This window comes from Nematolebias whitei, chromosome 8 (genome assembly GCF_014905685.2).
Source record: "Nematolebias whitei isolate Nwh7 chromosome 8, NemWhi1, whole genome shotgun sequence".
Taxonomy (NCBI): Eukaryota; Metazoa; Chordata; class Actinopteri; order Cyprinodontiformes; family Rivulidae; genus Nematolebias; species Nematolebias whitei.
Genome location: NC_056505.1, coordinates 50,617,674 through 50,630,100, shown reverse-complemented (window position 1 = coordinate 50,630,100; position 12,427 = coordinate 50,617,674). Strand labels below are relative to the sequence as shown.

The 12,427-nt window shown below is 47.4% G+C and overlaps 1 protein-coding gene across 2 annotated transcripts in view; it reads right to left on the bottom strand.

Annotated features, from left to right (window-relative positions):
• Window positions 1-12,427, bottom strand: part of pias2 (protein inhibitor of activated STAT, 2) — a 119,986-nt gene that overhangs the window by 96,311 nt on the left and 11,248 nt on the right. Inside the window, exon 2 of one of the 2 annotated variants that reach the window (XM_037679952.1) lies at window positions 138-323. In XM_037679952.1, the coding sequence (XP_037535880.1) occupies window positions 138-249 (112 nt within the window). In that variant the 5' untranslated portion in view covers window positions 250-323. The remainder of the gene's footprint in view (window positions 1-137; window positions 324-12,427) is intronic. The other variant, XM_037679951.1, reaches the window with a different exon arrangement.

The window sequence follows — 12,427 nt, the reverse complement described above, 5'->3', positions numbered from 1 at the left end:
TATATATATATATATGTGTGTGTGTGTGTGTGTGTGTGTGTGTGTGTGTGTGTGTGTGTGTGTGTGTGTATAAAGACATGACTAGTTGACTCATAAATATCAATATATCATCTGAAAACAATAGTAAAACGTCAGACCTAGACTTGAAGGCTTAATGAGAACGTCCAGCACGTCGTAAAATGGCAGGGGCTTCATCTGGACATCAGGATGAACGGGAGGCATCAGAGAGGCAGGGTGCTGGAGGTTCATACTGGTTTCAGACTGGTATCGCAACAGCTTCACTGCTCAGGAGGCTGCAGTCGGTGTTACAGGACTGACTCCTGCTAACAGACAAAACACTGTCATTACAAGAGCTAACATGAAGCACTGTGGTTGTAGATACACACGCAGCATCACATGCCGCTGTGAGGAACACAACTGAGTGTGAAAAGATTCAGGAAAACTATTTACTATCTGAAAGTTTCATCAAAATCGTTGGTTACGTACTGTAACCCCAGATTCTATGAGTATAGGCATAGCCCTTTAAGGCAGTCGCTTAGTGGGTTTATCCTGTCATGCAAAGCATTGCACTGAAAAATTTAGTCCACTCCCACCTGTTGTGTGGGCCCCACCTGGTCCATATAAATTATGTTAAGAGCGGGTAATCGGCTCCCAAATAGCTTCTTCTTCAGCCACTTAGGAGCCAGTGAGGCCCGACGCTTAAAGGGCTATGCCTATACTCATAAATTTGGGGTTACAGTGCGTAACCAACGTTATATTTCATATAGGCTTCGCCCTTTAAGGCTGTCGCTTAGTGGGTTAAGGGCCAAGTGGATGTGGTCCTCGCCTCACTGGGTCCATTCGAACACCGTACGAAGCGGCAGCTTGCCCAAAAACGTCTTGTCACTCAGCTCCCCATGTACGTAATTACGCGTTGCGTAATTATGCGTACCATGCACAGACGCATGTTGTGTAACTATGCGTTCCGAATGCATGAACGCCTCAAAATGTTTCAACGGGGAGGGAAAATGCTGAAAGGAGCCATGAACCAACCAGTTCACGGCTGAACAGTATGAACAGATTAATAATAACAAATGAACTGATTATTAATCAAATGAACTGATTGGTAACAATAGTCATGAACTGATTAGTGACAATAAAACCAAAATAACAGTCACAACTTGTGACTGATAACAACATCTCACACTGCAAATGCATGCAGTCAGATGCGAGTTTAAACGGGGTTCCATGAAACAACAATAATATTCATTCTGTTAAAACACTAAGGACAGAATGTGTCATGGAACGAGCCGTCACATCACGTAAATAGAAACGAATGAATGAGCAGGGTGTTGACCACGTGGCCGCAGTGCAAATATCCTGCATTGTAATACCATTATGCAAAGCAGTCAAAGATGCAATACCTCTGGTCGAGTGCGCCCTGAGGTTGTCAGGAGGCTCTAAATATGAAGCTCTGTAGGCTTCAGAAATGGCCTCACACAGCCAGTGTGACAAGCGCTGGGTGGATAACGGGTGACCTGCAGATGCATCTCTATAATGCACAAACAAATGTTGAGTTTGACGCATTGCAGCTGTGCGTGCTATGTAACACGTCAACGCCCGCACAGGACAGAGCAGATGGAAAGATGCTTCTTCTTCTGATTTGTGGGGGGGAGGGAAAAACCCCTCCAACTATATTACTCTTGATTTAAAAGAGCTCGTGATGTTTTAGGCATAAAGCCTGGATTTGGTCTTAGATCAGCTGAGCTGCCGTCAGCCTGAATTCTGAGACATGACGGAGCGACAGAGAGGGTAGATAAATCACTCACCCTCTTAGCGGATGTTAAAGCCAGTAGCAGGGCTGTTTTAAGAGACAAGAATTTAATTGGAACCTGATTCATTGGCTCAAATGGAGCTTAATCAGGGCCCACAGGACCAACGTCAAATCCCACTGTGGAGCAAGTGGGCGTGAAACAGGCCTGCGTCTCTGTCCACCTTTTACAAAACTCTTCATCAGCGGATGATTAAAGGCTGTTCTGTCTCCACAAAACCTTCGTGACAGGAAGAGATGGATGCAGCATACGTTTTAATTGTGCTGAAGGCCAAATTTCTGTCCATCAGCTGCTGCAGAAAGGACAACACGCTGCGTAGTAGACATGAGGTGGCCTTTACACCTTTCTCTATACACCAGCGCTGAAAAGCTGTCCACTTTGATGTGTACAGCGCTGTGGTGGATGCAACACGTGAATCCTGGATTGTGTGCACTACATCTTGCGGGAGTCCCATCCTCTCTAAGCAGATCCGCTCAGCGGCCAGACCCACAGGTGCTGGCCTATTTCTGGGTAACTCCTGATCGCTCCTCCCGCCTGGAGGAGAGCATCCTCCCTCCACGACAGTTTCCACGGGCTCCCCGATAACAGGCGTCATGGAACCGGGAACCATGGTGCGTTCACAAGTTTGGGAACCACCAGGAGGGCTGCCAATCCCTCCTCCTGAACTCGGTTCAGAAACCGTAAAATCAGAGGAGGTTGGGGGAACACGTAAAGAAGCGTTTTGGGCCATGGGCTATGAGCAAACACGTCCACCCCCCAGCGGTGGTTCGTCTCGCAGGCTCAGTGAAAACCATAGTTGACACTGAGCGTTTTCTCGTGTCGCACACAGGTCCACGGCCGCTTTGCCAAATTCCTGCCACGTCTGGGCCATCAGACCGAAGTGGAGGATCCACTCCCAGTGACGCGGACCGCCCCTGGACATCACATCTGCCCCTTGTTCAGAACACCGGGGATGTACACTACTCTGATAGAGAGCAGATTTTGGTGTGCCCAACACAGTACTTTTCTCGCAATGTGTAACATTTGGGCTGAGCGCACACACCCATGCAGGTTTATGTAAGCAGCAGTAACCTTGTTGTCTGTGTGAATCAAAACGTGTTGATTCTGTAGCACAGGAGCCAAGTGTTGAATCACATTCAGAACCGTGCAACATTCCAGAACGTTTATATGAGCTGTTGTGAGAAAGGCCACAGCGCCCCTACAGCTCAAGATAGGCATGTCACCCCCCAACCTGACACCGACGGGTCTGTGAAGACTGACACATGTAACGTAGGTCTGCTGAAGGGGGCTCCCTCCGATAGAACCAGGGGGTTTCCCAGTGTCGGAGATCTGTTCTCACGGAGGAAGGAACAGTGATCGTCCATCTCTTTTTGCCTCACCAGATCCAAGCGCTGACGAGCAAACCATTTCTGGAGGCGTCTCATGTATAGTAAACCCAGCAGGGCCACTGTGTGAGCTGACAACATTGTTCTTAGCAGCTTTATGATGGAAAATAGCTGTTACTACTCTGCCCGGTCTTACGTGGCAGAGCTGGACTCTTAAGAGAGTCGATTCTCGTCTGTGATAAACGAATAAACGAGCCCTCATGGTGGTCGAGTTTAGCCCCACTCCCAGATAACAATCGTCTGGGCCGGGAGAATCGAACTTTTCCAATTTTATGGCGAAGCCCAGAATTAGCAAGTGTGACGTCAACACCTGAGCCTGTGCCGACATGTGAAGCGGTCTGCCCACGATCACCTTGTTGAAAAACTGAAAGGTCCAAATCGGTCTCGTTCCTCCGGTCCGTTTGGAACCAGGAAGTAACGTGAGTAAAAACCTGTGTTTTCCTCTCCGTCGGGAACCCCTGGACTTCTGCCTTTAGGGATGAGACCTGGTCTGGATGGCAGGACTGTCTCTAAAAACTCCTCCGAACGGAGGGGGTCGGGCTGCAAGTTGCAACATGTAACCCCTGCTATCAGCTTGGCCATCCATGTCTAGAGAGCAAGCTCACAGCCACTCCGCGTAACGTTTGTGGAGTGGGTGCGCGTTTAGGTGGTGCATCATGTTTTCAAGGATGTCAGCCAATCCACCGTCTCAACCGCCGTCATGAGCCGCGGGAGTGTGTTCCGTGTGACCCAAAGTCGAGGCTTCCTCGAAAGGGCTCTGAGCACGTCTGTGTGCTGCGCTCGGGCTGCGGGTCCACATTCATGTCTATGTGGACCGGTGTGTGTTGAGGAGAGGCGTGTGAAAACTGTTGATGCCGCGGGAGCGTGCGTTTGACACCACTGCAGTGAGACGCGTGTCGCTCCTGCCGAGAGCGAGATTCGTTACTGGGCTCGTTCAGCGGTCTCACGTTTATGTTGACGTGAGCGTGCGAGCACTGAGAATCTGTGTGCACCCCTTCGTCAACGCAGCGCCGTATGGGTGAAGGCTGCTCGCGTCGCGGGAGCACGTGTTTGACACTGCTTCAATGAGGGGTGTGCAGTTTGGGCTGAAAACGAGTTATTCTATTGAAACTTGTTGTGTAGACCATATTCACTTATGACTGTTGTGTCATGCTGGCGTCTCGCCTTGTTTTGGAGCGACAGTGATTGAAAAAACCTTTAAAAGGCCACCGGCTCATTCGTGTGAAAGATGTGTTAAGGAGCCGCTGTCAGGTCATCTGAGCAGGCAGACTGCCTAAAATAGACACTTTCATCATAAAATGATGTTTTATTCCAAAAACTCGTGTCATCTTCACACACATCCTCCGTAAACCATCATTTTGAGTCATCTCCCCCTGAGCTCTGCGGCTTGTTGTCTTAGGGCGCCAACTGTTGGCGATCTCCGGGAAACGCTGAACTTCCGAATGCCGGGGATGTCTGATGGGCGGGGCTGGCGTAGCAGAGCGGGGAGGCATTGTGCAGCTGTGGAGCGTCTTGAAAATGATCCCTCGTTGATAAAAGCCCTTCAACAAAAAGGCTTTCTGCAGCTCCTCCGAGAGGAAGGTGGAGTGACGGGCCAGGTGGACCTCTGGAAAACCTCGTCCTCTGGAAAACCTCGTCCTCCGGCTGCGATGCGAGACCGGCAGACAACAAAGAGACGCACAGGTTGAGGATGACGTCAGCTGCCTTGCAGAGGGAGCGTTACGTCTCCTCCCGCCTCTTGAATGTTGTACGCCAGTAGCGTAACATGTTGTTCGCTGCGGCCACCTGTAACGCATACTGGTGAGCTTGGTTGGAGAGCGACGTCACCGTCTAGTTATGCTTACCCGAAGGCGCAGGACGTTGGTCCAACCTGGACATCTTTGCTCCGAAAGCCTCCGCCAGGCTCGGCTCCAGGTGGGCACTGAGGGAATTTCCGCTCGGTGAAACCCCTCCACTCTGATGATGGGCGCAAATGTGGGAACCGGCGCCCTATTCTACCAGGAACCGGCTGCGGCCTCGACCCAGTAGGACGTCACTACTGGGAAAAACGAGGCCAGATGGGATCAGGACGGCGAGCCAGAGTGGAGCCCAGAAACCTTCCCGCTAGATCATCCAATCTGGGCGGGGAAAGGAGAGGGACGGAAAAAGTCCCTTCATGTCAGCCGCCTCCTGGATTAGGCCGGGCAGCTCCAGAGGAGGGCACCGGCGGCTGGGAGCGGTGTGGTCGCCGATGCGAAACAAGATGGGGGGGGGACCCCACCCCCCACCAACACTACGCTCTCCATGAGGGAATGAGCAGCGGGGGGTTGCTGCTGACGTCGCCTGTCCCGGAGGAAACATCCAATTCGCTCCGAAAGTCAGCGATAAGAGGAAAATTACAAGATGGCGTCGTCCAGCGTGTAGCGACCTGCCACTGAGAATACTCCTCGGCGCTTACCTTGAAACAAGACTACTCGTCTCCTTCTCCTCAAGGAGGAGAACTCACCGGGACGACAGGAGGTTGACGTGGCGGGGCCACAGGCAGTCTTAACAAAGGTTGGTCAAGCTAGACAACTTTCCTTCTTCGTTCTTCTGACAGTGCTATTAGCTTGCGGAAGAAAAATGGGAGGCAATTACCCGCTCTTAACTTAATTTATACGGACCGGGTGGGACCCACACAGCAGGTGGGCGTGGACTAAAATTTTCAGTGCGATGCTTTGCATGACGGGATAAAACCCACTAAGCGACAGCCTTAAAGGGCGAAGCCTATACGAAATAGAACTGAGGTTTTATTGTCATTTCAGCTGTGTAAAAGTACATATTAAAATGAAACAGTGTTCCCCAGTATCACGGTGCAGCATAGAACTTAACCTGCAAAACAACACAACACACAGTGCAGGTACACAACAGAGTAATAAATACAAACAGACCTATAATAAACACAAGAAAACATCTAACCTAATCTAAATATTCTAATCTAAACAAGTAATTGAGACTAGAGACACATGTTGATTAGTACATGTGTAGTACATGAGGTAGAAACATGTTCTGATATGAGGTTAGCAGCACAACGTTTTTATGTTTTTATAGCATCAGAGGGAAAAACTGTGGAAGGTGCAAAAATACTAAAACTTGAGCAGATTGTAAAAAAAACTTATGAGAAGTCCCAAACAGTACAACACATTTAGATTGTGTGTGTGTGTGTGTGCGCGCGTGTGTGCGTGCGTGTGTGTGCGTGCGTGTGTGTGCGTGTGTGTCAAGAGACCATCGTTGAGGAGTGCGACGTCTTGTGGGATGAAGCTGTTTCACCATAGGCGTCACAACTAGGGCATTAACAGAGTACTCGAGTAATCTACACATCGATTGCTAGGACATCTATCCATGTTAAAAATGTAAAGTCGGGTATCTGTAGTGACGTCATATTATGTGACCACCGTATGACTGTAGGGGGCGGTGTTGCACTGTTGCAGGTCACAGAGTATGGTGTAACACCGGGTCCAATCCACCGAACCAGAACCAGTTTCAGTTTAAGTTTCGTTTCTGACGTGCTGCGTTTCTTCACGTTTGCAGTTTAATAATAATAACTAATAATTTAGTTTTTCCTGTGACTTATTTGCAGTATGATAAATGGTAGGAGCATAATATATGCTCCCAATGTTTTGCTGGTCTTTTTTTTTTAAATAATTACCTTTTTTTGCAGTTTTATTTATTTATTTATTTTTGTATCTTGAGATCTATTACATCAAATACTCGAGTTCTACTCAGGTTTTATTATGTTAATGTCGTTTCAAAATTATATACTCGTTCAACCCCTCGTCACAACCATTATATGTGAAGGGGACAAGTCCCCCCCCCCACATAAAAAAAAAAAACGTTCATTTGGACCCCCCACACTTTTACTATAAATCATAGTTAAGGCGGCACAGTTTCTCTTTCTTCGTGAACAAATCCATTCCACTTGATTAATAGGAGAATACTCAAGCCACTAAAACTCCACTCCAGGTTTTCCTGGTTACTTCCAACTCTCCACCGTCCCTTCTTGCCTCTTGCCTCGGCAGAAAACGTGCACAGGTGAGGAGGAGGTGGAGGTACCTGTGTTGCTCGCTCGCCAGTTTAGCAGCTTAGTGCGGGCAGCTGTTGACCGGGGGGTTGATCATAAACATATATTCATGTTAGGAGGATGCTTGAGAGGAGCTACGTCTGTAGCATCTTATCTCAGCAGTAACTGTGACGCTGTCAGACGCTGCAGGTGTAAGAGACTCTGTGTGTTCAGGTGCATTAAAGTTGAAATGTCTTTAAACCCCCACACCTTATTGTCCTCAAGCTTCATGAGAAACATCATTTAGATGAGTAGTGTTGAACACAAGTAAAAAAGTCCAGTGGTGAAGTTTTTTATTTCTCTATAAAGACAAATAGTGCTGATCTGACGCTCTTTATTAAGTGTATTAAAGTTCAAATGTCTTTAAACCCACAGATGAATTCACACAAACTTGGTGAGAAACATGTTTTAAATTATTAGCAGGAAATTTAAATTTAGCAGGAAATCAAGAAACAAGGTAATAATGCAAGCAAAAACACTGAAGGGAACAAATGTTTACATAAATGAACATCTAACTAAAAAAATGGAAATATTGCACGTGAAGCAAGGTTGTTAAAAAAAACAGAAAAAATAGCATCAACTTGGACAAGAAATGGAAACATCTGGATCAAAATACAGGAAGGATCTCAGGCTAAAATAATAAAAGACCTGAAGGATCTGGAAAAACGTTGGTTACGTACTGTAACCCCAGATTCTATGAGTATAGGCGTAGCCCTTTAAGGCTTTCGCTTAGTGGGTTTATCCTGTTATGCGTAGCATTTGCACTGAAAAATTTAGTCCACGCCCACCTGCTGTGTGGGCCCCACCCGCTCCGTATAAATTACGTTAAGAGCGGGAAATCGGCTCCCAAAATAGCTTTTTCTTCAGCCATTTAGGAGCCAGTGAGGCCCGACGCTTAAAGGGCTACGCCTATACCAGACCTGGGCATTGTACGGCCCCAGGGCCACATGCGGCCCTTTGGTTGTCTCTGACCGGCCCCCGTAAGGGGAATTACAAAATACATATGTAAACAAATGAAGTTAACCAAATCCAGATATAGATCCTCTCTCACTGACGATGTCAGCTTTGCTTCACATCTCCACCTCAGACTTTGAACCTGTCTTAAAGCCCAACAGAGACTAGACTTCTCTCACTAAACAAGAAAAAAGAACTGAAAAACACCAAATGAGATGTTTAGACTACAAATGTAGGCACGTAAAGAACCGGGACTCGAAATCACAGTTCAGTGGCGATCACTATTATATGATGTTTCATGATATTTGGAGTACAAAGACAATATTGTGATATATTTACAAAGCTAAGAACTTTTTCCAGCAGTATATAAAACTCAAAATGAGTTTTGAGGTGAATGTGACTGAAAATGATCACTAATATAACGTCACAAATGGTAAAAATGTTAACAGTTTACCATTGTACTGGGAAATTTAATTGAATAAATGACATTTTTTGTAAGGAAACCTCGCTTTGTCGTTGCTTAATCATAACAAATACTCTTACCAGCTTGTTAGAACAGTGCTATGTACTGCTTTTAATAATGAAATACTATTATTATGCAGAATGAGTTAAGTTGAAATCAGGTCTCTCTTGTAAATGAGTCCTCGAGGCTCAATGGGATTTACCTGTCTAAATAAAGGTTGAATGAAAAAGTCATTTGTGCCAGCTCTCCACAATATTTGTTGTTTCTCATGTGGCCCCATGGAAAAAATAATTGCCCACCCCTGGCCTATACTCATAGAATCTGGGGTTACAGTACGTAACCAACGTTCTATTTCGTATAGGCTTCGCCCTTTAAGGCTTTCGCTTAGTGGGTTAAGGGCGAAGCAGATGTGGTCCTCGCCTCACTAGGTCCATTCGAACACCGTATGAAGCAGAAGCTTGCCCAAAAACGTCTTGTCACTCAGCTCCCATGTGCATAATTACGCATTGCGTAATTATGTGTGCCATGCACAGACACATGTTGTGTAACTATGCATTCTGAATGCATGAACGCCCCGGAAACTTCAACAGGGAGGGAAAAACGCTGAAAAGAGCCATGAACCAACCGGTTTACGGCTGAACCAAATGAACAGATTAATAATAACAGGAGAGCTGATTATTAATCAAATGAACTGATTGGTAACAATAGTCGTGAACTGATTAATGACAATAGAACCAAATAACAGTCACAAGTTGTGACTGATAACATCTCACACTGTAATGCATGCAGACAGATGTGAGTAAAACGGAGTTCCATGAAAACAATAATATTCATTCTGTAAACACTAAGGACAGAATGTGTCATGGAATGGGCCGTCACATCACCTAAATAAAAGCGAATAAATGAGCAGGGTGTTGACCACGCGGCCACAGAGCAAAATGTCCTGCATTGACATACCATTATGCAAAGTAGTCGAAGATGCGATACCCCTGATAGAGTGTGCTCTGAGGTTGACAGGAGACTCTAAATCTGATGCTCTGTAGGCTTCAGAAATAGCCTCACACAGCCAGTGTGACAAGCGCTGGGTGGATAACGGGCGACCTGCAGATGCATCTCTATAATGCACAAACAGATGTTGACGCATTGCAGCTGTGCACGCTATGTAACACGTCAACGCCCGCACAGGACAGAGGAGATAAAAAGACGTTACTTCTTCTGATCTGTGTGAAGGGGGGGGGGGGACGACCCCTCCAACGATATCGCTCTTGATTAAAAGAGCTTGTGATGTATTAGGCATAAAAGCTGGGTTGGTCTAAAATCAGCTGAGCTGCCGTCAGCCTAATTTCTGAGACATGACGGAGCGACCGAGAGGGCCGATAAAAACACTCACTCTCTTAGTGGATGTTAAAGCCAGCAGCAGGGCTGTTTAAAGAAACAAGAATTTAAGTGGAACCTGATCCAAAGACTCAAATGAAGCTTTGATCAGGACCTGCAGGACCAGTATTAAATCCCACTGGAACAAGTGGGTGTGAGAGAGACCTGCGTCTCTGTACACCTTTTAGAAAAACGCTTCATCAGCAGATGATAAAACCTGTTCTGTCTCAGAAACCTTCATGTCAGGAAGCGTACGTTTTAAACGTGCTGGATGCAAATTTCTGTCCATCAGCTGCTGCAGAAAGAACAGCATGCCACCTAAAGAACATGAGGTGGCCTCTACACCCTTCTCTGTACACCAGCACTAAAAAGCTGTCCGCTTTGATGTGTACATCGCTGTGGTAGATGCACCACGAGAAACCTGAATTGTGCGCATTACATCCTGTGGGCAACCCATCCTCTCTAAGTGGATTTGTTCAACGGCCAGACCCACAGGTGCTGGCCTATTTCTGGGTAACTCCTGGTCGCTCCTCCTGCCTGGAGGAGAGCGTCTTCCCTCTACGGCAGTTTCCACGGGCACCCCGACAGCAGGCGTTGCAGGGCTGGGAACCATGGTGCACCCACGCGCTCGGGGCCACCAGGAGAACTGTCAATCCCTCCTCCTGAGCTCGGTTCAAGAACCGTAAGATCAGAGGAGGTGGAGAAAAATGCATACAGAAGCATTTTGGGCCATGGAATGTGGACAAACGCATCCACCCCCCAGCGATGGTTCGTCTCGTGGGCTTAGAGAAGCGCATAATTGACACTGAGCGTTTCCCGTGTCACAAACAGACCCACAGCTGCTATATCAATCTGAGACAAAATGCTCCGTCAGAGGATGATTAAAGGTTGTTCTGTCTACGACAACTTTGAGATAAGAAGAAAACACGGTTGCAGCATACGATAGTCGTGCTGGACACCAGATTTCTGTCCCTCGGCTGCTGCAGAAAAAACAACATGTCGTCCAGTGGACATGAAGTGGCCTCTATGCCTTTCTGTACAGCAGCATTGAAAAACTGACCACTTGGTGTGAACAGCGCTGTGGTGGTTGTAGCACGTGACTCCTGAATCGTACGCGCTACATCTTGAGAGAGATCCATCCTCTCAAAAGATCCGCACAGCGGCCAAACCACAGGTGCTGGCCTATTCTGATTAATTCCTGATCGTTCCTCCCGCCTGCAGGGAAGCGTCCTCCCTCCACGGCAAGTTCCACGAGCGCCCTGATAACAAATGTCGTAGGCCTGGGAACCATGATGCGTTCACGCACTTGGGGCAGAGGGGCTGCCAGTCCCTCCTCCTGAGCTCGGTTCAGAAAACCGTGATACCAGAGGGAGAGAAGAAGGTGAAAAGGCATTACGACCACAGGCTGTGAGCAGGCACGTCCACCCAGCGGTGGATCGTCCCATGGCTCCACGATAATTATAATTGACATCGAGCGTTCTCTCGTGTTGCTACACGTCCGCAGACGCTGGCAGGATTTCTACCGTGTCTGAGACATAGCTCTGGGTGGAATACATGAGATGTACCCACTCCAATGGAGAGCAGATTGGGTGAGCCCCACACAGCATCTGTCTCACAATGTGGCACATGGGTTGAAAAATGCATACATCTCCTGCCAGTATGTATGCAACAGTCACTTGCTGTCTGAGAATCAAAAACCCTGATGATTCTGCAGCTCAAGGTCAGTGTTGAGTCATATTCAAAGATCCCGTGCGACACTCCAAAAACATTTAAAAAAGCTGCTGTGTGGAGAGCCACAGCGGCTCCACAGCTTGTTAAATGAGTGTGACGTAGGTCTGCTGACGGAAAACAGCTGATATCACTCAACCGGTTCACGTGAGTTGCACTGCTGCCACCTGTCCGTACAAGCTGCTCAGCAGCAGTAGGGGGTCCAGATAACGCAGAATTAAAGCGGCTCAGGCGCATAATGGAGTGTTGTTTCTCACAGCTCAGAAATTGACAATCTAGAATAAATCTCATCTTTCCAGTTCATTGGGGCCAGGAAGTGCTAAGAGAGACCTTGTGTTTCCTCTCCATCTGAGACTCTAGAAATTACATTTAAAACAGAATTTCCTGAGCTTCTGCTAGAGGGGACGAGATCTGTTCATAAATGACAGAAAAAACGTCACAGAGTTCCTCCACACTGGGGTTTGAGCTGAACTGCAGCGTGAATCCCGGATGAAAACGGTTCGCCCATCCGTCTGGAAGCGCGCGTTCATTGCCACCCGTTTATAAGCTATAAAGCGGGCACGCATTTATGCTGTGAAAACTCACATACATGCTGATGTGAACTTGAGCGCGCTGAATGAGAGATAAAAAACAC